General features: G+C 40.8%; 1 protein-coding gene across 2 annotated transcripts in view; it reads right to left on the reverse strand.

Moving 5' to 3' along the window:
- Positions 1-4475: 4475 nt before the first annotated feature.
- dagla (diacylglycerol lipase, alpha) overlaps positions 4476-25216 on the reverse strand; it is a 44165-nt gene continuing 23424 nt past the window's right edge. The window contains exons 9-21 of one of the 2 annotated variants that reach the window (XM_086288329.1): positions 24913-25037; positions 24411-24561; positions 22557-22640; positions 21108-21185; positions 20758-20838; positions 20348-20490; positions 16389-16457; positions 16231-16303; positions 15753-15961; positions 15244-15370; positions 11316-11482; positions 11032-11049; positions 4476-8138 (exon numbers count right to left, since the gene is read on the reverse strand). In XM_086288329.1, coding sequence (XP_086144455.1) covers positions 7034-8138; positions 11032-11049; positions 11316-11482; positions 15244-15370; positions 15753-15961; positions 16231-16303; positions 16389-16457; positions 20348-20490; positions 20758-20838; positions 21108-21185; positions 22557-22640; positions 24411-24561; positions 24913-25037 — 2430 coding nt within the window. In that variant the 3' untranslated portion in view covers positions 4476-7033. The remainder of the gene's footprint in view (positions 8139-11031; positions 11050-11315; positions 11483-15243; positions 15371-15752; positions 15962-16230; positions 16304-16388; positions 16458-20347; positions 20491-20757; positions 20839-21107; positions 21186-22556; positions 22641-24410; positions 24562-24912; positions 25038-25216) is intronic. The other variant, XM_086288336.1, reaches the window with a different exon arrangement.

Here is a 25216-nt window from a genome sequence, read left to right on the forward strand (position 1 = left end):
TATGGAGATGTTAGGAAAAAAGTGAGTGGACTTTTTTAACACAGTCTTGAGTGACAGGATCCCTGAGGAATGGAGAAGTGTACTGATAATGATTTTTCTAGAACAAAGGTGATAGCTTAATGTTGAAAAAGGGTATGAGGGGTGGCAGAAGGATAGCAGAAAGAGTGAGAGCGAAGGCTTACAAGATGATAGTGAGACCTGCTGTGTGGTTTTTTAGACAGTAACACTGAGAAAAAGACACGAAGTGGAGCTAGCAGTGAGTGACCAGGATGGACACAGTTAGAAATGGGTACAAAGTTAGAGAGACACGACTGAGATGGTTTGGACATGTGCAGTGGAGGGATAATAAATATACCGGGCAATGGATGTTGAATATGGAGCTGCTAGACAGGAGGAAAAGAAGAAGACCACAGAGAGGATTGATAGATGTAGTGAAGGACATACAGATCATTGGTGTGACAGAGGAAGATGAAGGGATAGGGTGAAGGGCAAATTGAAAAAGGAAGGAAAATAAATAAGTAGGCATTGCTTTGTTTGCTCACATATAAGTTTTCATTTGTGTTAACAAAAACTTCCACAGTTAAGTCAGAAAAATAAATGTAATCAAAGTGAAAACTGAAGATGTTTTATTTAAATTGGTTGAAAATATTTTGAAGAATTAGATTTTACAGCTTAAAACAGTCGACTTGCTGTAAGTAGAAGCATTTCCATTGGTAAGCCAACTACTTTTGTCTTTGGCTAATGATGCAAGAACTAGTCATGGTCTTTTTGCCTGTCAGTACAGTTTTTCCCTCTGCCTCATATCCGTACTGATACTCTGAAACACCTCCTCAGTACTGGGTCTATTCCAGTACCCGCAACTGTGGTGAACACTTAAGTGTGTGAGCCTACAGGTAGTGTGTCACAGTCTGGAAAAGTGCCAGAATACTGTATAATAAACCCACACTTCAGCACAAGTGGGTATTGTGGAAATTATCAGAAATGTCTCACACAAGCAGGCACTCTACTACTCACAAATACAGCTAGTGTGTGCATGGGATTTCCTCTTTTCTCTGCTTTTCACTTTAGATTAGGCAATATTCAGACGAATAAGGAACCCACAGTTCACACTGGCCACTTTGTTAGGTACACCTTTTTAATAGCTTGTTAAGGCCAATATCAAATAAATCAATCACATGGCAGATGCTCAGTGCATTTAGACATACAGACATGGTCAAGATGACCAGCTGACGTTAAAACTGAGTATCAGAATGAAGAAGGAGGATGATTTAAGAGATTCTGAACATGGCGTGGTTGTTGGTACCAGATGGACTGGTTTGAGTATTTCAGAAACGCTGGTCTATCACGTCCCCCAACCATCTGTACAGTGTTGTGAGAGAAGTCAGAAATAAAAGAATATATACAGTAATAAGGTGACGATGACTTGTTGATGCTGGAGGTCAAAGAAGAAAGGTCAGACTGCTTTGAGATGATAGGAAGCCAATATTATTTCAAATAACCGCTTGTTGTAACCAAGGTATGCAGAAGAGCATCTCTGAATACTCAACATGTTGAACCTTGAAGCAGACGGGCTTAATCGTAATTTCTGGGGTAGCATTCAGATTGAAATTTGCAGCTGCCCACATGGACAAGTCAAATGGCTTCTGGAGAAAAATATGAGACAAAGATTGAGCTATTTGGCCACAATAACAAAAAGTATGTTTAGAGGAATAAAGATGAGGCTTTCAAATTTAATAGGCAATAACTGCAACAACCTTCATGCATGGTGGTGGTAGTATTATGCTCTGGGGCTGTTTAGCTGAAGTGGTTTCATCACAAAGTTGATGATATGACGAAGGGGGATAATTTCCAAATTCTTCAACTTTCGCTCAAAACAACAGTTAAACATCTGAAACTTGGATACTATTTTATTGTTTCAATGGGGACAATGATCCTAAACATCAACACTACTTTTGGAATAGATAAAGCAGACTAACATTAACCTTCCGGAATGACCTTCCCAAAGCTCCGACCTCAACCCTTTTGAAAATGTGTGGATTACATTTGAAAATCTAACATTAAACCCACAAATTCTGCCATAAAAAGTTTTCAAAGATCCAACCAGAATTAAAGCTGCAAGCAGCGTTATGAGGGCCCTCGCACCCCCGGCGCGTCGAGCCACGGCCAACACCTAAAACCAGCACGTCCGATCTGATGTGACATTGATGGATTTCATGCATTTAACCACCAGCTAACATTTCATCTTATTCAACCAGGATTATAGTCGTCCCACTAGGTGGCGGTGTAACCATTATGTACAAATGGCATAACAAACATATCCGAGCTCGAGTCTAATCATGCCTACGACCTTTGGGAGAGATTGGACATTGTGTTTTCGAGTGACAGCAGATTACTGCTTTTTGGCGAGTGATTGAAACTCCACATGCCGCCATGACCACCCCGTTTCCTTGAACGTAAAAAGCTTCGCAATTTAACATCACAAAGGTCTTTAGATTCCACACACAGGAAACCGCATCAATCTGATGAAATCTCTTGGAGGAATTCTCGTCAAAGAACGGTGCCTGAAAAGAGGGGAAAATGTCGCCAAAATTACACATTCATTTTAAAATGGCTGACTTCCTGTTGGATTTGGGATTTTGCTCCAAGAGACTTTTTTGTACATCTTGATCTCTCCTATAAGCTTCCCAGATTTCAGACTCATACATAAAACACAGAGCAGGGGCTGATGATTTTGAAAGTTTGTAGGGGGCGCTGTGGAGCCATTTTGCGCTATTCAAGGAAGGTGATCACATAACAACAAAGCCTTCGTCCCATTGGAGGTGTGGGCCAAATTTCAAGACTTTTTAAACTTTTCAAGCCCCTCAAACGTCACTTCATTGTTCACGGTGAACCACGTTGTCACCAGGGTGCGCCGTTCAGTTTAAAGTCACAATTTTCGCACCGAAGCATCATGAGCAACTGATGGTGATATTCACCGCTTTTGAGGTGGCCACGATGAACCTGTGAAAATCAGTACGACAAAATGAAAGACATGACATTTCCTGTTGCCACTAGGTGGCGCTCTGCGTATTACTGACAATGGGCACGTCAATCTGTTCAGGGCGGGACTGACATCATGCCTGTAAAGTCTGGTACTGATCAGACTGGATTTTATTGAGTTATACTAATTTGTTTCTTCATGGCGTGACATCAAAGTTCGCCATGCCGCTGGGGTCACACCCTTTCGCGAAAAGTCACAGTTTTCACTGTAACCCAAGACCAACTCCTTAAGGCTTTCCTGGAGAAATTTGAGGCTGCAGATGTCACCCATCACTATACTGTACCCCAAAGTGTAAAACATGACATTTCCTGTTGCCACTAGGTGGCGCTGTCCCTGATGTCAAATATGGCAGTTGAAATATGTTCAGGGCTGGAGCCTTATCATATGTGTTCACTTTGGTCCAGATCGGACAATGTATGACAGAATGAGAGGCAATAAGATTTTCATGGCGAGTCATCAAAATTCGCCGTGGTGCCACGGCCTCACCGTATCACGAAAACTCAAAAGCTCCGCAATTTAACATGGCCCAGGTGTGTAGTTTACACTGACCAAAGATGAAGCTTATACGACCAAATCCCAAGGAGGAGTTCGAAAAAGTTCGAGGCATGGAAATGGCAAAATTAGAGCCAAAATGTCACCTTCAGTTCCAAATTGCGGACTTCCTGTTGGGTTTGCGTCAATGGGCCCACAGACTTTTTTGTTCGTCTTGTTCACATGTGTGCCAGATTTTATACATGTAGCTGAAACGATGTGGTCGTAGGGCTGCATTTAACAAGGTATAGGTGGCGCTCTAGAGCCATTTCCCAGTGCTCATATGTAAAACCATTAAAATACAAAATTTTTCACCAGACCTGGCATGTGTGCAAAATTTCATGAGTTTTTGACCATGTTTAGGCCCTCAAAAAGGCCCTTGTTTTGCCTGAATAATAATAATAAGAAACGGAGCAGATACAATAGGGCCTTCGCACTCTCAGTGCTCGGGCCCTAATTATACCACAAGCTTACTGATGGCTATTTTAAAAGCATCTGGTCGAGGTGCAGTTTGCTAAAGGACATTCAACCAAATATTAGTGGGAGTGGATGTACAGTATATATCCTTGGTCTTATCAACACCTCACATCCACTCGACATCATTTGACCCATGACGCCTCTTTAAAGGCTCAGCAGTAGACTCTAATCTGACCTGCTGTACACTCATAATACAATGCACCTACACCTGGGCTTATAATAGCTCAAACAGCTCATCTTTACACAAAATATATCTGGCCTCTCAGCACTTCTAAAACCACTGATCCAGCCTTTACATCAAATCTAAAGGACCCAAATCCAAAATTCATGCGTGAGCAAACAAACACAATCGAAAACTTTATTTTAAAAAATAAAAACAAGCAAATTTAATATATACATTTATGGCTCATTTAAACAGACATATCAGCAGCACATATTGGGGAAAAAAAGGTTAGGACACAAATGGATATTTTTCAGTTTGTAGTTTATTTCATTACAGGCGGGGTAGTGAGGGAGAGGGATTAAATACATTCTCATTGTGGGGCAGGAAAGGACGGGAAGCAAACCAGGTAAACATGGACAAGACATACTTGAATTATTCCTTTAAATAAAGTCCAATTCTTAAATCTGCCAATAGTTTTAATAAATAACTGTCAGATGAAATCTTTTTTTTTTTATATATATATATATGTCAATACTGATATCTTTTTAATATAGTAATTATCTCCTTATTGTTATATAGTTGTTTTCTACATGACTCTATTGGAATTCATCTTTTTTTTAGACATCTGTATAAATAATTACACATAGAAGATGGTGCTATACACATCATGGTGGAAAATATTGGTGCTTTCTTTCAGCAGTGTTTAGTGCATGACCAGCTGCAAGCAAAGCTACTGAATGTAGGAAATTGTTGGCCCAACCTTAGTGTGTCTACTGGGACTGGCAGCATGATTTCAGTAGTGTCAGACTGTAAACTGGCTGGCTGGTCTGCTGTGAGTAACCACAGCAAATCTTATTCCAATTGGAGAGACTGTGCAGATCACTATGGTGACTCCAGGCTTGATGGTGGCGCTCCACCAAAGGTCACTCACTGTGAGAAAGCTGTCACTCTGCAGCATGTCTCACCACCATGACACATTTGCAAAAACAAAAAGCATATTGTTACCAGTGGCATGGCAGAATGTCAAATTTTTTTCTCCACTCAAGACAGGGGGGGAGGGGGGGAGGGGGGGGGGGGAAACCCTGAAATGTTTAACTCCTTACATCTGGGAAAGTCGAAAAAGTTCTCCGTACTTTCCTTAAAAACTGAGATAAAAACCACTGACGTCAAACCAATCTGTTGCAAGAGCAATAAGGATAATAATACCAGCAAATATAGCAATAAAGTGATAACAACATTAAGTGTAATAATTCAAATCGTGACCCATCGGTTACACCCAGAGTGATATGGAAGATACTGTGCTGCACACAGCAGTTAGAGTCGGCAAATGCAATGTTCGAGTACACTTATTCATTCAGTCCAACCTCAAGCATGTTTGAGATGAACCGTATTAAAGGGAAGCAAACGCCTTGATGTCCAAAATGACAAAGCACCTTCAGAACAAGAGAAATCTATCCCGAGAGAGCTGTAGGATATATAATTTGGTCCTGTCTGATGACCTCGGCGACTATTGAGCCTCTCAAAAGTTTGAGTTTACATATGATGGTAATTTCTGGACACATTTAGAGCTTCTTTACTGTGGCTTAAGGACAAGACACGTTCTATACCAGCCATGCTACTCTGGAATGCATGCAGACTGACCTGTTTCTAAGAGCTCTCCAAGAAGAACTGTACAGTAATTATTATGAAACTAGGACAACTATTAGCAAGTTTGATATTCCTATAAACTCCGGTGTACAGAGGCTGTGTTTTGGAAAAGAAAGCCATGGCAGTGTTTTAAGGTCAGGATGACATCTTTTCTGGAGTTGCTGTGTAACAGTCTATGTGGGTAATCAACAGGATGGCTAGGGAAGGAGATAATGAACTTAGCTTGTTTTTAAATAAAGCAATATCCATATACATATACAAAATTACATCCCATAAATACAGTTGGCAAGACGATGTATTAAATGTTTTTTTTTGGCAAGAGGGGTAAATTGAGCAATGATGTGCGCAAGTAATCAAATGTCAGTCTAAGGTGGTTTTAATGATGATTTCTCTTGAAGAATAAATAAATTACAAAAAAAATTATCATCATGCATTATAAAGAGTAACCAAAAGACTCAAAAACATCCATAGGCATCTGAAATAACTTTGTCACAATCACTAAATGTTTAAGACACATGGATTCTCACCAATGTAACACACTTACTCTCTTTCTCAAAGTCAATTCTTTGTAGACCTGAGGAACATTTCTTGAAATCTTATCACTTCTATTTATTAACAAAATGTCCATCTTCACATTTCTGATTTAAAGAAATCAAACAAAAATAAAAGCTGGACAAATTTCCGGAGCTGCTGAGTGTGCAGGAAGTCGTCCAGTACATCAACCCAGATGATGTGCCTATGCTAACCTCTTCTACAGTGTTAATTTTTGAATCCCTGCTCAGTTAAATATTCTCCCTTTGATTTGGTTACTTCAGGGAATTGATGTAATGTGGACGCATTCCCATGTGGGTGAGACAACATTTTCAAATGGCATTGTGAAGCTACAGTTATTTATATATTCACCCAAAAGCAGCACAGCCCCCTGGCATGCAGAGAGAGGTATCCTTTTTTTTTTCTTAGTCATTGCAATAGTGTGAAAATGCTATAAACAGAGTTCAAAGGGGTACACCTGAAGAATGGGAATATCGTGTGAGTTGGTCAGTCAAATTCTGTCACTGGATCTCAGATGAGTAACTGCATTCCATCGCATGCATGTACTGTGATATGTTTTAAAATCTGAAATTGACTGCACCTCTCAATCAGAGCAAAGGGCATTGGAGACTTCAGAGCGCACTCTACACCATAGACGATAGTGTGTTCTCTTCAGGGCAGTGGCAAGGGGGTGATGTTCGTAGGGAGTGTATGGCTGACGGGGCACCCTCGCTAGGAGAAAGGTCGTTGAGTTCCTCAGATGAAGAGAGAGGGAAGGAGGGTGACAAAGATATGCCCGAAGAGGGGTCAGCGGATCCAGCAAAAGTGCGCGGGGGCTTAGGAACTAGATTAGGCTCCACTGTTGCCCTGGCCAGAAGTTGTTTGTCATCCAACCGCTGCTCATCTCCAAGACACTCACCCTGCCCAAAGGAGCCCCGGCCTGATTCTGACTCCCCATCAGAAAGGTCCAGAGTTGGTGAGCTGCTGCCATCCAGTCTGAAAAGAGAGTCTAAGTATTGGGCAAACTCCAGCACTGCCTGGCTGGGGTTTCCATTGGATAGATGGGGTGGAGGTGTAGAAACCGCTGGTCTAGTCTCTGCACTTAACTGTTTCTCTGCCGTTTCCAGCTCCCAGTCTTCCTTTTCTCTATCCATTGGTCTAGTACCAATATGTGGACTTAGGGGAGCAACAGGTGTGCTCCCTGGGCTGTAGACACCAGGCATTTGTTGGTGATCCTCATCAGGAAGCATTTTCAAGTTGGCATTAGTCTCAGTTTTGTAAGACTTAGCCAAGACACTCTGGTTTAGAAGAGCTGGGGAATGGAGTCCACTGTAGCGAGGTGTGGCAGGGGACAGCCTCATAGGATAATCTGGGGTTGATCTGGATTCCAGTGGGGTAAAGAAGGGCCCAACCTCACCCAGATGCTCTGTTGTTGCTTGGCAGAGGACATCTGCAGATAGTAGCTCAGTGCGAGAGCTCAGAGATGGGTTCTCCTCTGGGATTGGGGCATCCAAAGGGAACGGGAGGCTACCCAGCATTGGTGAACCCCTTAATGCAGCAGAGGACCGTCGGGAATCCAGACTATACAGGGACTCTGCATCTGAGAGACTCTCCATGACAGCTAAGGGTGCTTTGCGGTCCCTCAGCTCCACTGCCAAACGTTCTCGTGCTCCACGCAGTACTACAGGCACTGGAGGAGGGGGGCACTCAGAGAAACCATCCAGAGATATTTCAGACTGGGCACACGAGCTAGAGGAGAGGAGAAGAGTGGGTTGGAACATAATGAAAGGGAAAAGAGAGGTGAGGGGATTCAAAACACAAGACAGGCATGAAAACGAGTCAAAATAACTCACGGAAGGTTAAAGAAAAAGGATAGAAATGAAAAGTGTTAGTACTGAAACTACAGGTATCTAGAGTCTACAGAGCAGGTGAACATTGCAAAATACTGCATACAGGAGTGCAGAATTATTAGGCAAGTTGTATTTTTGAGGAATAATTTTATTATTGAACAACAACCATGTTCTCAATGAACCCAAAAAACTCATTAATATCAAAGCTGAATGTTTTTGGAAGTAGTTTTTAGTTTGTTTTTAGTTTTAGCTATTTTAGGGGGATATCTGTGTGTGCAGGTGACTATTACTGTGCATAATTATTAGGCAACTTAACAAAAAACAAATATATACCCATTTCAATTATTTATTTTTACCAGTGAAACCAATATAACATCTCCACATTCACAAATATACATTTCTGACATTCAAAAACAAAACAAAAACAAATCCGTGACCAATATAGCCACCTTTCTTTGCAAGGACACTCAAGAGCCTGCCATCCATGGATTCTGTCAGTGTTTTGATCTGTTCACCATCAACATTGCGTGCAGCAGCAACCACAGCCTCCCAGACACTGTTCAGAGAGGTGTACTGTTTTCCCTCCTTGTAAATCTCACATTTGATGATGGACCACAGGTTCTCAATGGGGTTCGGATCAGGTGAACAAGGTGGCCATGTCATTAGTTTTTCTTCTTTTATACCCTTTCTTGCCAGCCACGCTGTGGAGTACTTGGACGCGTGTGATGGAGCATTGTCCTGCATGAAAATCATGTTTTTCTTGAAGGATGCAGACTTCTTCCTGTACCACTGCTTGAAGAAGGTGTCTTCCAGAAACTGGCAGTAGGACTGGGAGTTGAGCTTGACTCCATCCTCAACCCGAAAAGGCCCCACAAGCTCATCTTTGATGATACCAGCCCAAACCAGTACTCCACCTCCACCTTGCTGGCGTCTGAGTCGGACTGGAGCTCTCTGCCCTTTACCAATCCAGCCACGGGCCCATCCATCTGGCCCATCAAGACTCACTCTCATTTCATCAGTCCATAAAACTTTAGAAAAAACAGTCTTGAGATATTTCTTGGCCCAGTCTTGACGTTTCAGCTTGTGTGTCTTGTTCAGTGGTGGTCGTCTTTCAGCCTTTCTTACCTTGGCCATGTCTCTGAGTATTGCACACCTTGTGCTTTTGGGCACTCCAGTGATGTTGCAGCTCTGAAATATGGCCAAACTGGTGGCAAGTGGCATCTTGGCAGCTGCACACTTGACTTTTCTCAGTTCATGGGCAGTTATTTGGCGCCTTGGTTTTTCCACACGCTTCTTGCGACCCTGTTGACTATTTTGAATGAAACGCTTGATTGTTCGATGATCACGCTTCAGAAGCTTTGCATTTTTGAGACTGCTGCATCCCTCTGCAAGATATCTCACTATTTTTGACTTTTCTGAGCCTGTCAAGTCCTTCTTTTGACCCATTTTGCCAAAGGAAAAGAAGTTGCCTAATAATTATGCACACCTGATATAGGGTGTTGATGTCATTAGACCACACCCCTTCTCATTACAGCGATGCACATCACCTAATATGCTTAATTGGTAGTAGGCTTTTGAGCCTATACAGCTTGGAGTAGGACAACATGCATGAAGAGGATGATGTGGACAAAATACTCATTTGCCTAATAATTCTGCACTCCCTGTAGATGGAGGAAAGATTAAAAAAAAAAAAAAAAACAAGAGGAAAGAGACTGGAAGGGCAAGAGTGTATCCAAGTGCATGTGCTCTTGTATTGGCTTATAATACAGGAGAGGTAAAGTACAAGGTGGGATCAAAAGGTTCTGTGAGTCTGTCCACAAAAACAAAAAAAAGAACCCCAACCTTTCACTTAAGAATCGTTTAATAAACCCTCAAGATCAACTTCCTGTGTACCTTTGGACTGCTGCTCACTCTTTTAAAGTCCCATCGTGACTGCTTGCGTGTACACTTGTGCAGATGGTAGAAAACATCATCCAGCCTTCATATTACATGTCTACTGCTGTTGAGAGCTGGTTCTCAGGGTAAAGCTCAAGCAGCACTCTTCAGTGGACGATTCCAGCCAGTAGCCAAGCTCTCTGTCCTGGTCGTTGTGTCCCTGGGCAAGACACTTTACCCTACTTGCCTACTGGTGTTGGCCAGAGGGGCCGATGGCGCGATATGGCAGCCTCGCTTCTGTCAGTCTGCCCCAGGGCAGCTGTGGCTACAACTGTAGCTTGCGTCCACTAGTGTATGAATGTGAGAGTGAATGAATAGTGGTATTGTAAAGCGCTTTGGGTGCCTTGAAAAGCGCTATATAAATCCAATCCATTATTATTATCCCTTCATGGGGTCGTTCACAGTGAATGCACCTGCTACTAACAGACTGTCAAAGTTCTACTATAATGTCCCGAGGTAACAGAGGGAGACATTTAGTGCATATAACTTGAACTAGGCGTCCTCTTTCATGGCACAGCAGAGGGACACGACGAGAAAACAGGCATATACAAATGGTCTGAATAGTGTCCAAAGGTCCACATAGAGACCGCCTTAAAAAGGAAATTGGTCTAACTTAAATCTGGTACGGTTTTTCATTTCTGTGGACAGAGTCATAAAACTTTGTGATAGTACCTTCGTAATTTAACCATTTGTACCAGGAGTTCACACTGACTTTGGACAGGGGCTAAACCAGAGAGGGCGAGGTGGGAACTGAATACTACCATACGTTGCAACGGCTCTGTGTTCAGACAGCGTGCATGCGTGCATGAGAGAAGGGAATACATTATGCAAAATTAGTATTGGCATGCTTTGCTTACCGTAACAATGTTTTTTGTCTTTTTTTTTTTTTTTTTTTTTAAACATACAGAACAAACAAAAATAATTTTGAGAAAATAAAGTAGTAGTTAGTAGCAGTTGTATTTTTTTTAGTACTGGTTATATAGCTACATTACAAGGCATCATTTCCCAGTGATTTCTCTTATACTTAGAGATTTGCTACTATTACATACTAGGCAAGAGTGAAAGCTGAATATGAAGATGAAACTATTTTACATAGCCTTTCAGGCTTAAACATGCCCACAGTGGTGCCTGATGTACTAACCGAACACTGCTGTTCCTGCGGTGGTGGGTTGTAGGCGTTGGCTGCTGAGAGGTTGTTGATGTATCGACGAACAAGGTCTCTGGGTTTAAGTCCACTTCTGTGGGGCTCACCATGATCTTGGCTGCTGACAGCAAAGCAGTTTTCCCTTTGTTGTAGTTCTCCAGCACCTGTCACAAGCACAGGAGTATAAACAGATACATGACTTGACTGATAGAGGGACGACCCGTTTCAAAATAAACAGGACAACTTCATAAAAATATATAACTGGAAAAAGTTAATCTGACTAATCATGTTTTATATGTGAAATGTTTCTAAACTGGCCTATGCTAGCAGACATCCAATGATTTTGTAGTTTTTAAAACCCTTTCTACTGTTTTTCCTTTATTCATTTTCTAGATTCAAACAGAGATGCTGAGGTGTTTTCTTCCTCTTCGTCAGCAAAACATGAGAAAAAAAATTCCCAAAGAACCAAAAGATTCAAATATCGAATGCCAGTTATGCACTTGGATCAACTTCAGTAAGATTATAATGGTTTCAAAAATATTATGTGGGTCACCACTACAACTATATTTATAAGCGCACAAGTGCTTGTAGTATAGTGTTAAAAAGCAGCGTAGTTCAGTTACATATAAGTGCAATCTGAAGGTGAGCTGACACCTACTCCAGCTGACATTAAACACCCACAACAGAGTCATGATGCCTGAGCAAGAACTATGCAAGACCTGCATTACCACTACAGGGAATAACAAACCATACGAGTGTCTTATCCATCTTGGAAACACGTTCAACACAAAGTTTGTCCAACAAAATACAAACCGTGTTATGTTTGCTGACATAAATGAGAACAGAACAAAAAAAAAAAAAAAAACCCCAAACAAACCCCAAAACATTAATGGCAAGCCACACATCAGCACGCAATTGTTTGGTTAACTTTAATGACTCAAAAGACAACATATTGTGGTATAAAAACAGGTGGAAATATGAGAGGACATGAACACACACAAAAAATACACGTGACAATGGAATGAGGAGATTAAAAGAGAAAATAACACAAAAAGACAAAAGCTAATATATTTATTATGGTTATATTGTCATCCATAACCAATTTGCACAAATGTAAACAATGTGTTACATGGTTGAGTTTAAAGACACATGAGAACATGCTTCTGCAAGTAATAAACCACATGAGATAACTGGCACCAACAACAGCAAACATATCTATGACTGTAGACACAACAACTACAAATGATGACAAAATACATCAAATTTATACTTGGACGGTTTTTTGCATTGCCTATCCCAACAGTATTAGTGTATAGAATTAATAAAAGCACACTGACATATGAAGTGTACAGTGAAGGATATAAAATTGTGTAAACTACAAATTTATTTTGAATAGTAAACCCACTCTCCTACATGCCAGTAATAAGAAAACCAAAATCTTTTTCTAGGGGATTATGTTCTGAATGTGTGCTTTCAAAGAGCAAAAATAAAAAGGGAAACACATCCACAGAGAAGAGCTGCAGCTACTGAAAAACCCAGGCAGGAAGGAAGAAAGAGCAGTTAATGTGGAAGAAATTAGGTTACCATAGAAACTTTGTGACTACAAAGAAAACTTGTTACGTTGAGGACCAGGATTAGAAAGTTTGTGCCAAAGCACTTGACCACAGGCACTGCAGCTGAGAGAGGAACGGAAAAAAGAACAAGGGTTGGTTTGTGGAAAGCTGGATGATGATTAACAAGAAAAGGAGTCCAGGTGAGTTTGGACTCATCGTTTCTGACTCCATGGTTTAAAGCCATCGCATGCTCCTGTACCATTGTATACATCATTAACCAGTGATGTATTAATGGAAATGGTTATTGATAACATTTTACCACATCGCCTTGTGGATGCGCATTTCTTTACCCTCTAAAACTTGATGTGCCAGCTATTCAGCTGAGTTTCAATGTCACACTTAATACTTTTGGAGAAACACCTTTTAAAGGCAACCAGTAAATTGCTTGGACTTGTTGGATCCAGCAAGCTGACAGAATAAAAATGCCAGTTGCTGGTTAAAAAGGATTCTTTACATACTGGTCATTACGGTTGCTCTAAAATCAGTTAAAAAAAAAAAAAATAGCAGCTTTACTATGACTTTTGGCTCTAGCCTTTGTCCTAAGACTGGCCAACATCTGAGTTTTGCACATAATGCAGAAATGTTTCCAACACTGAATGCAACAAGCAAAAGTTGAATTCAGTCTTACGATTAGCATCTCCTTAGAATATGTAGACTAGTAATGTACATAGTAATAGAATTTGTCAGCGTCTAAATGTGATCAAGTTTAGACAACAGATTCAAAAAGATTGTTTGGCACTTTTATCTCGGGAGGAGAGTTTTCTATCTGAGGACTGTTAGACTCGTTAGATCGGATTTCCTCTTGACGGTGGTGAGAGACGCGTGGTTCTGACTGAGGTTGTGGTAAAACGCATGAATCATCTTCAGCTGGAAGAACTCCTGACTGGGTGTTGGAAGGGACAGACACCATGCATGGCTGAGACACAGAGTTAAAGTCTGACAGAGGAGGTGGAAGAACAGACTCAGCATCTGGAACTGAAGAAGAAGAAGTGACAGCGAGTGGTGTAGAGACAGTTTCAGTCTCTGCAAGGGAGCCAGTGCAAGACAGGTCTTTGTGGTTGGCAGATGAAGAGTTGGAGGGAGGAGGACTAGCGTTTAGTTTTGTTTGGGAGACTATTAAATCAGTGGTACTGGATGTAGGTTGACTGATTCCCAGTTCCTCTGCTTCCAAGTTTTCCTGCTCAGACAGGAGACAAAATGGTTCCAGTACCTGCAGAAACACCAAATATATCACACCACTATATCCTCTACACGCACACACTTCACAAATACACACATACTTAACTTTAAACATTCATCTAGAGAGACAAACACAAAGGCAAAACCAAGCTGAAAAACACCATATACAGACGGGAAAAACACCACACAACGTGAAGTCCTCAGCCACAACAAGTGCAATCCCCCAAAATCAGTCCATCACATGCAAACATTCACATTAATACCCTGTTATCAAAACAGATGTTCAACGTCCATGACGAACAGGCTCAAAAAGACCAAAGAAAGACCGTGAAACCAGCCACGAGTGAACAATTCCCATGCTTTGAGACAGGAGCAATGTGGAGAAAAACAAAAAGGTGTGGTGAGTTGTAGGTTAATGACATGCATAAAGTAACAACGGAGTCGCATTAAAATTTTTGAAATGCTTCAAAACTAATTCTTAACTCCATTTAAATTAAAACTTGGTGATCCTAAGACCTTTACCTTTGAAATTGCACATTTTTTTTGCATGGTGCAACTACAGGAACTAAATGACAATAACCAACATATGATAATTTCTAGTTCAAGTCCCCAATGTTATTGAAAGCCACAAGATGGGTAGATTTAAAGGATAAGGAAATCTTCAATTTTCAATTAAGTTCTCTCTAGATGTCATCACTCTTCACAGGGTTTATTAGTAACAATACCTGCAAATGTCTGTAGAAAAACTTATATTTAAATATTTTTATGGGCATGTTTCCAGATAAATTTCATACAGTTAAGCTCTCAATTTACTAAAATGCTTTGAGTGAATTTTTAATTAAGATTGCCCTCGTCTCCAGAATAAAATGATAAACTAAAAGTAAAACATAAAATTGCTACTGGCCTCTATTTTTAATAAAACAACCTGTAATAAGTATTCCACCCTTTATTAAGACCCACATCTCTTTTGTTTATTTTCTTTCATTGTTAGAGCCAATCCCCACGTAAGCATCACCCGTGTAATCCGTTACCCAGTGTTGGAAATCAAGAACAAAATTAAAAAGCCGTTTTTGCACAATTTCAAATACACCCCCTCTCGAAATAATGCATGCATGCAGATTTAAAAAACAGACCTTGTTGAGACCCTCCATCACCATGTGGGGCATGTGCTCATTAAGCATGGCAGGTGATATGATGACCTCATTGAAAGCTTTGTTGTCCCCCCACAATGCTGAATAGGTTGGCTCTTCCTGACCACAGCTAAAAGGGAGAGGGAGAAAGAGAGAAAATCTATCAGTCATAATGAGAAATAGTAAACACACAGGTTGACTTAATATATTTTCCTCACAATACAGAACATGGGGGGCACTGTATAACACCACTAAGTGGAATATTTTTGTATCAAGTCAAAAAACTCATATGTTGGGGTAAAAGATTAAAAAGCAAAAGGACTCCAAGACGAACAAGGCAAGTCAGTTTGTTGTCATAGCACCTTTAAACACCAAGTTCCTTAAAAAGTACTGCAGTATGAAGAAAAATATATAAGGATGAACTTTCTGTTTTACCTTTAGACACGGTAATACAGAAAAAGAAAACGCATGTTTGCATTTAATTGCAGCAGCTTTCAAACCAGTTTTCTTACCATATCTCTGGAGGATGGTTGTGTACCACGTGGATGATCCTGCCAGGTGGGTAGAGGGGTGTGGAGGCTGACAAGGCAATGCTGAGGTCACTGGGGTGTAGCCACAAGCGACTGCTTGGAGGTGCTGCAGGCTGAGACTGAGGATCATCATCCTCTAGTGGAAGCTCTGATTTTGGGATGCATTTAGTGCCTCCCGCAATGATCCTCCACTGTAAGAATTTTTTTTTAAATTTTTTTAAGTATGCATTTCTATATTTGTATGCATTCCTTCATGACAAAACTTTCAGGAATAAAAAATGAGAAATTCTACAGGTTTTATAATGCTGAATTTAATAGATTAAAAAACAGCAACGATCAGCCTTCTCTCATTAGTGCATGCTTTTTGTGAAACAATCATTTGTTTTATGTTCCAGATGATTTCATACAGCAAATGCTCTACAAGTCTGTAATCTTCTATAACATCAAGAAGTTAAGTCACCTTTGGCTTGTTACTCTTTTGTAAAACTTCCAGAAGGTGGCGTCGGAAACCCTCTAGTTGTGACAGGCCAAGCCTATGACAGAGCAGAAGGCTACTGTGGGTAATACTGCAGAAGGGTGAAAGTAACATGAGTATACTGATGTAGTAAAAGAGGATACCTTGGCACCAGGTCTTTTCCCAAAACTACAGATGACACAAACTCTTTGGAGTACTCCATGGCATCCTCACTGGGTGCATAAAAGGACCAAAAAAAAAAAAAAAAAAAGAAGTAGTTAAATTACGGAGTACTGGATACACAGAGGGAAAATAATGGCACATAGTCTGCACGCTACATATTTACAGGATGCACTCTGTTTTACCATAATAAAAATGCCCTGGTTGATAGAATACTGCAAATCATGGGGAGAAGATTTTAAGAAAATTAGAGACCATCTCGTGATGGGTTCACACCAGCTGCAACACCAGTGTGTTCTCAGACCTGCGTCGTCTTTCTGCCTTTACAGAATTCTGACGATACACACACTCCCTTGAGAGTGATGTCACCTGCCAAAGTCCTCAAAGCCACCTTTGTGGTGCTTACACTGCAGTTCATGTCCCCAGGAGCACATGACGTCATGAAGACGGAGAGAAAAACAGGAACACTCTGGAGGTTAAAAAGTCTACTGGTGATGCAGCTGGTAAACAAGAACTACACGTCTTCAGAAGAAGCGCCCTTCCTGTTTGCCCATCTCTCCCTTAATATGTAAACCCGTGGATTTAACATGAACTGCACTTCTACAATTGATTTGCATGTGAACAGGTTACCGAAAAGAAGATGATGAAGGAGGCCTACTTTTGGAAATGCACAAAGGGTTTACTATGAATGAGCTGAATCCATGAAAAAACAAAAACAGCAACTCAAAGCTTTGACAATGTCGGCAGTTACTCTTAAATAGTGATGTGATAGCCTATAGCATGTGACTGAACAGCGCAATGTAAAGTTTTAATACAAAACCCCTTTTGAGTTTAAGGTTTAATGACTGGAAAATGGTTGCAAGTCTGATGAATTGAAAGTGCAGCTGTGCCACTGTGGAGTGTGCACTCATTATGTGGCATACACCATATGTGCTGGAAAGCCTATGTTTATGCCACATTGGGGGAATGCAATAGCTAATTAGAGGCATTCATTTAGCATTCAGTGATGTAATTAATACTAAGAAAATTAAGTTTTGATGCAAGAGTTCATTGCAAGAATAACCAGATCATTCAGCTAAAAAGGATGTTCTCTGTTCATATAAATCCTGCAAGATCAACTAGAGATACCATCCAGATAAAGTTTACTGTATTATTTGTAGAAACAATACACGTTTATCATATTATTAACTTATATAGATGAGGAAAAAAGAGCATTTCCCAGGAGCTTTTTTAAACACAGCTTTTCCAACCATCCTTGTTTTCCTATGCATGCTCACATTACTTTGCACATGGAAACAAAATTATTTCACAAAAAACAAACATTACAATGGTCAAAATTACTGCAGTCGTTTATTGTAGTTTTCAACAAGTCTCACATTCCCAGCCTATTCTTCTTTGGCGAATCTCTAAAGCTCCTTTGATTGTCTTCTGACATGGACCCTAATTTTCAGGAGGTATTTGTTCACCAGGAGCGGCGTATGTTTTGGGTCGTCGTGGTGTTGGAAGATGAAGCGATGACCCAGACCCAGTTTTGCTTCTGCCTGCTTCAGGTCTCCTTTAAAATCTTCACATATCCTTATTTCATTGTGATTTCTTCCACCTCAACGAGATTCCCAGTTTCAGAGGCACGGAAACATCCCCACAGCATAACACTCTCACCACCATGTTTCACGGTGGAAACAGTGGTGTTTGGGTTGCACGGCTCTTGCTTCTTTCTCTAAACTGTGTGATTCTTAGTGAATTTCTTGATGAAACTTCTCATTCTGGTTCTTGATACTTAGAAACACTGATACGGTGAGCTGCCAAACCCCCCGTCCACCGAGTGGGGTGACGACAATATCCCATGAGGGGCAAAAAGCCATTGGGAAAATTTGGACACAAACTATAACTTTAAAAGGGGCTTAATCTTTTTTTTCCCTCATCTGCATACATGTGGGCAACAAACAGTGCTTTAGTGGGGCTTATACTACATCTACTCATGCTTTTCTTTAGCCACCCCTCTTCTGTGAAATCTTGTGACAGCAGTTTAAGAACTGCCATGCATGATGATTTTAACAGAATACTAAAAGGTGCACTGCAGCATTTAATTTCCTCTTGGTACAAGCTTCCTTCCAGTACAATTTGCATAGCAAACAGTTATCCAGCTGCATGGTGGTATGCAGTGTTAACTGTGCACAGTCAAAATAAAAGTCAACTCTGAACCACTGGACCAAAAATAGGCTACATCGTTACAAAAAAAGATGATCTGAAAGTACAAACCACAGCTTTGGGGTACTTGTCCACAGTAAAATGCACCACCTTGCACCTACACTTAAAGGAGAATATATTTCTTCTCAGACTGAGGAACGAGACTTCCTGAGGGGATGGGTAAAAAAAAGAAAATGTTTATAGCAATGTCCATCTCTGCAGATCTGCTACATACGCCGGGTCTATCGTCATTTTCAAATAATTCAGTAACTGTGAAAGGATTACACTAAATTTAGTAGAAATCTGTAGCTGCATCCATCAAAGCTGCGTTTCATCTACCAGAATGTCAATCAGGATACCTGCTTCCTCTGATCTGTTTCAGGAAGATACTCTGACCAATCAGTGGCAACTAAAGTAGGATTTAAAACCACAATTCCTCAAGCCCAGAAAGCAAATCCTCAAACCTGCCTGAAGGCCATTTACTGCACATATTTCCCCAGTAATTTCTCACTGCTTTCCTGTCCTAAAAAGCAACCCCCCAAAATAAATGTCTCTTGGTTTAGCCTCAAAATATTGGTTTATATTTCCTCTTTCATCTAGCTCACCCCTGAACTAGTTTCTTGAGAGTGAAAGAGTTTGGGCTTCTACTTCCATTTCACCTCCTCTCTCTTCACTGTTTGTTTGCCTCTACAATTAAATAAGGTTTTTTAAAAAAAAGGAAACCGGGAAAACAAACAAAAAAAAACAAACTGGACCACTTTGCTCATACTGATATTGTTAAAATCACAAGAAATTTCTCAGCTCTGTTGAGAAATAAAGTGAGTAATAGCATTGGTATGTATTGCGAAAGACGACCCAGAACAACATGAAAAAGACCTACTTGATAAAAATCTTCTTGGATTTATGCCTGAATTTAAAGTAATTCCTTATGACCTGCTTGTTATTGGTTTATAAAAATAGATTGTAAGCATTAAAGAGAAAGTGTTTCTGTCACACATCCTGAGCATCCAATTTTTTAACTCACACATGTGATAGGGGAAAAAAACCCCAAATAAAAAAAACAAAAACAAAGCACAAACCCCTCCCTGCAAAGAGATTTAAGCCAAAGGGAAACGGCACAGAAATAAAATAATTTCTTATTTTATATACTTAAAATAATTGACCAACTTGTATCAAAATGTCTGAAACAACTGGAAAAAAAAACAAGGATTTCTGTCAGTAAAAAAAAGAAAGAAACAGAGTCACTGGCATTGCTGTATGCAGGCCAGTAGCATTTGCACATGCAGTCAACCCCAATGGCCACTGGAAGCACAGGGAGGGGGGGAAAAAAAACCCCTGATGCGATGGAAAAACTTCATATTAAGTATTAAGTAAAAGTTTTTTCATTCCTCTGCACAGTGCCAGCACAGATGAGTTTTCAGTCAGAAACTGACCGAATGAGAGACGCAAACTGCTTGGAAGACGAGATCGCAGCAATGGTAGAGGAGATTGATGCCAGCCGACATGTATTCTTGGGTGGAGTATATATAGCTGGCTGAAAATTATGTATCCATGGTTTTCTGCCATACTCAAGATCCCTTTTATAAATGAGCCCCCAAGTAAACAAGCAAGCGGGAGTGAAACTAAACATGTGACAGACTTGTGAACATTACCAGTGACAAAAAAACAAAACAAAAACACACTTTAAGTAACTTCCTTTGTAATGCATTCACACCGTAGTACTGATACTCTGGGATTGGGATCCAGATTGACTCACCTAAGAAGGCCACCGGGTGGAGAGTAAGAGTAGCAGTGAAGTGTCGGGTACTGAGGTCTCAGCAGGAAGGAGAGAATAGCAGCAGTGCCTGCACCGAGAGAATGCCCAACTATCACCAGCCCATAATGCATGGTGCCCTTGTTCTGTGTGAGACAGCGAGAGTCATTACATTCACAAGAGCACACTTGTTACCACAGCGAAGACAATCACTTAAAGAAATTGCCTCTGTTGCTGTTTGCCAAATAAATTGTTGTATACACTACAGCCAATATTACGGTAATGTTACGCAGCCAGTGTGGCCTTGACTAAAGTACTACAGTGACGCCAATAAAAATACACTGTACAAATTCTTATAAAAAAGGATCATCATTCAGCCTGCCATACTTCACACAGTATACTGAGTCATGTACCAAGTCTCGTCCAAAAGCTTGAGACAAGATCATTTCCTGCTCCAGTTTCTTCTTAATGTATTCTGCTGAGTAAACCATTCCCTGGGAGGAAAGAGAGAGAGGGGGGATTCAGTGGATGGAAGATGATGAGCGAGAAAGAAATATGCACAGGAAGTCTGTGCCATTGCTCCCTCATTAAAACACCCAAAGTAATTATTCTATTATTAACAACGTAAATGACCTTTGGAGTATAGGATGTACTTTGCTTGTTGAAAGTGCACCATGGAGAACACAGGAAAGTTAAAAGAGAAAATCTCAGGAGACTGTAACGCTGAGATGATGTATCATAGGCGAGTCGTTTAATTTCTGACCTTGTGGCCAAGCCAGGTGCCTTGCTGTTCCTCGACAGGCAAACGTTCAGAGTCCCCCGTCAGATCAGTCAGGGCGTCCTGATCCGCAAAAGGCAAATTCAAAATGTGACAACAGCACAAAGCAGAATACCACAAGCGGAGGCGGGGATCATAAAAAAAGATCACCTTAATAATAAAAGATGCCAAACTATGTACAGGAATAAAAAAAGTCATTATAGTCCCCTCTGAAAACGTGACTATTTGTTATATAACTGTACGTGGATACACCGAGAGCAGTAAGACTAAGCTCACAGAGATTACATGATTAAAGTGTCTGAATCACTTCAACTTTATATTTAAGAAGTCACGATTGCGATAATGTTTCATCACTTCCATTAACAACAAAAACAAAAATGATGAGTTGAACCACAGAACCATTTCTCAAACACGCAGACAGTCCTGATGTGCCACTTCTGCTGTTGCAAAAGCTCAAACTAATCAGTACGGTATATAGATAGTCTACAGGATCGGCAAAAACACCAGGTATGAAAATAAAGCAAAGGTGCCTTAAACCTGCGTTGTATTTAGAAGCCACTAGGGGGCAACGCCTACAGTTGCAAAAAAGAAAAAAAGAAATAAAAAAGACTTGCAATTCTTTACAAGTCAATAGGAAACCAGCTTTCCAACTTGACCTCTGGAAACAACTGTCTGCTTATTTTATGGACTCGGTCACTCCTTTTTGGTCCTTTTTAAATATGTTTCAGACAGGAGGACTGTACGCTGTACATTAGCCAATGAGCTCATTGTTAGCAAGTGCAGGTGTGGTTTCACAGTCAGACCTGCCTCTCTCTGACTACATCTGGTTTCAAAACGTAAAGATGGATTGGGCACCCTTATCTCCAGGCTTCAAAAATTAATGAGTGGCATCACAGTAGCGACATCCATCTTTTATAACAGTGTATGAAAATAATGCTGCAGTAATCATTCGGGATTCTGCATGTTCCTAAATACTGCAAATGCTTCTTTAATTTTTGTGGCATTCTTGTAAATGTTCCACTCTGCATGCGTTCTTGTTTGTTACACTGATAAACTGGATGTTTTTGGCTAGCTGGGAGCAAAGCTCAATGGGATGAGTAGTGAGCTGCCTCTTAAAAGCCAATTTGCTTTTATTATAAAACCATGATTAATCTCTCAGCTGATGGTTCAGTTCAGTTTTAACACTGCTCAGGAATTTTCACAAATGCTTATGAAAAAAAAAGCGGATAGGACATTTATCTCTGAAGGTGGACAGTCCTGTTTCTGCTCTATGTGTGAAAAGGTGTAGGAGTTTGAGAACACTAAGCCATGAGAACTTCACCTGCTTTGGAGGTGGTGTTGTTGTGAGGAACTGAAGAGAATGGGGTCGGACAATATTTTGAGAGCCTTAGAGAAAGATTTAAATAATCACAGAAATTTAAGAAAGAAAGTCACCTTTGGAGAAAGAGTTCCTCTGATACTGATGACAACTTTCTTTTTTTCGTGATCCACTGCCACAAAAAATGGAGTCTCGTAAACCTGTATGAAAGATGCAGATTGAAGCAGAGCGCACAGTGAAAACTGGTTAGAACGTGAGAGGATCGTGAGTGGAGGGCTAAGAGTTGTGCATCACTGTTTCACTTGGAGCCCAGCAACCACAGCACAGTCATTGTCATCAAACCTTTCTACTTGGCACAGTGCATGCTCATAAAAGAAATTTATAGATGGAAAGTCAGCGCAGGCTGGCTGCACTCTGCATTACAAATCATCGATGTGTTATAGCTCAACTGCTAGTTTGAGAGCTGCTGGAATTTAAACAAACATAATTATGATGAAAATTTATTTTCACTGTCATTAGGAAACTAATCGAACAACTACTTTTTCCTAAACTGTTTTGCAAGACATGTGTTTAAAGCAGAGTATTGGGGACCAATGCGTAACTGGAGTGTAATTAATTCCACTAAGAGCCAAAGTGGACCTACTGTAAGAAAATACTGGCAGCAGCCAGTGGCACCCCTCAGCCTCCGAGTGGATGCACCAGTGGTATGAATTTCAAAATCCTGCTTCTCAGGTTATTGCATTCACAAGATTTTCAGAAAACCTGACCTTTGACCTTGAGGTCGAGGTGCCTAAGATTTGAACTCGCCAGAGATTTTTTGTGGATACACCTATGGTATCAATTTGAAACTCCTATGTTGTTTTGTTCTCGAGTTATTGCATGCACAAACTTGGGTGTCAACATCGCCCGCCCAGCAGGATGACGATAATACCCCACCAGCTGTAAGAAAGCAAAATACTTTATGTTGTGTGTTTGACTTGCAAACTTATTGCAAATCTATTTTTTTTAATTATTTGGAATTAGGGCAGCATGGTGGCACAGTGGTTGGCACTTCACAGTAAGGTCCTAAGTTTTAATCCACTCTGACGCCTTTCTGTGTGGAGTTAGGTACTCTTACTTCCTCCTACAGTCCATGCATGGCATTAGCTTAACTGACTATGCTAAACTGACTGCAGGTGTGGTTGTGGGCAGGAGTGGCCCCGCGACAGATTGGCCTCCCTCCGAGGGTGTACCCTGCCTCTCATCCTATGATAGCTGGGAAAGGCTTTCAGCCCCTGAAACCTTCATTTAGATAAGCATCGAAGAAAATGAATGGATGGACAGATTGACACAGAACTACATTTGTGGCTGTGAAATTAAGGCCTTAGAGTCCATCCAGAAGTGTTTATGCACCACCTCAACTGCCTTATTACATAAAACAGTTTTGCAAAACAAATCTACATCTGAAGCAGAAAAGCCACCAACATGTTACACGACACAGGGTTTAAACAAACCGTCAGCGTTACTTTCCTTGTCAGGAAGGAACGCAGTTGTTGCTCTGCTGTCACTACATTAACAGCTAAAATGCATGTTCTCCATCCACATAATGAACTGAAGCAAAGTGTGACAAGTACATGAAGTAAATTATGATGTAGGGTGGGTGTTGTTTTTTATGCTGTGAGCAGAAATGCTGTACCGAGCACAAATGCTGTACAGAGCACATTAATGGCACACTTCCCCTCTACAGCTGCACGTTAAGATTCTGTGCATGACAGTCTTGAGCAGAATCAGTGATAGGCTTTACATTGTTCATCATCTCCTGAAAACACACTTGAGTTACTGCAGAGGATGTTGACAGATCTCTCAGTTTTTGCAACATATATGTTGATAAGCGGAAAGCTCCTACTATTTGATTGTCTATATCAGTCCTTTAGGGCATTGTGAGCTCTAAGACTCTGATTGCACCTTTAATTATTTACTTGGTCACCTACAGCATCGTGGCAGGAAGTGTAGACAATGTGGACCTGCTTGAGGTCATTATCCAGGAAGTGCCTGCGTATGGCCAGGACATTACAGCCGCAACAATTGTCCTCTTCCACTGTCACGGACTGAGACAGCCGAGATCCAGACACAGATGTACAGCTGGCCAAAAAAAGGAAGATGAGAAGAAAACAGGATGTCAACCAAAGGAAGAACAAATCAATGTTTAAAAAAAAAAAAAAAAAAGGTGAAAGAGACACGAGAGAAATACAGTACGTTGGTAAGATTACAGGGATATAATTAGTATCCCAATGCAGGCAATCTGGATATGAGTATGTGATTAATTCTACATTGCTTGTGCCAGTGAGTGGGTCTAAGTAGAGTGGTATTGTCTCAGTGGATTACCACTTGGCAAGTGTTGACGCATGTGAAATTTGATCCGCACTGGAAAGGCTCAAGAGACACAGAAACCAAATAGATCAAAACTGTGCGGGTGTATGTTTGAGTGCTTACGGGCAGGAGCTGGCGAGGCGGCACAGCCCACAGGCAGGCTTCCTCATCAGGTACATGGGCCAACCATAAGCAGCCAGGGCAAAGAGCATATAATAGCACACATCCTTGTACATGTTCATCTCAGCCTGAGAGAGGAAAAGGCAGACAGATGGACAAACACAAACACACACACACACACACACGCTTGCATCAGAGCAACTTGAGACATCATTGAGATCTTCAAATATTATTTCAGTTGAGCACATACTGTGTTTGCTGTTGGTGTGGTATGTTTGCGAGCAGACACACTAACAGTGAGACACGT

This window comes from Aulonocara sp. 'chitande type north' Nkhata Bay, linkage group LG1, assembly GCF_057382095.1.
Source record: "Aulonocara sp. 'chitande type north' Nkhata Bay isolate Kocher_YH1m ecotype deep benthic linkage group LG1, A_spYH_male_GT1.1, whole genome shotgun sequence".
Lineage (NCBI taxonomy): Eukaryota > Metazoa > Chordata > Actinopteri > Cichliformes > Cichlidae > Aulonocara > Aulonocara sp. 'chitande type north' Nkhata Bay.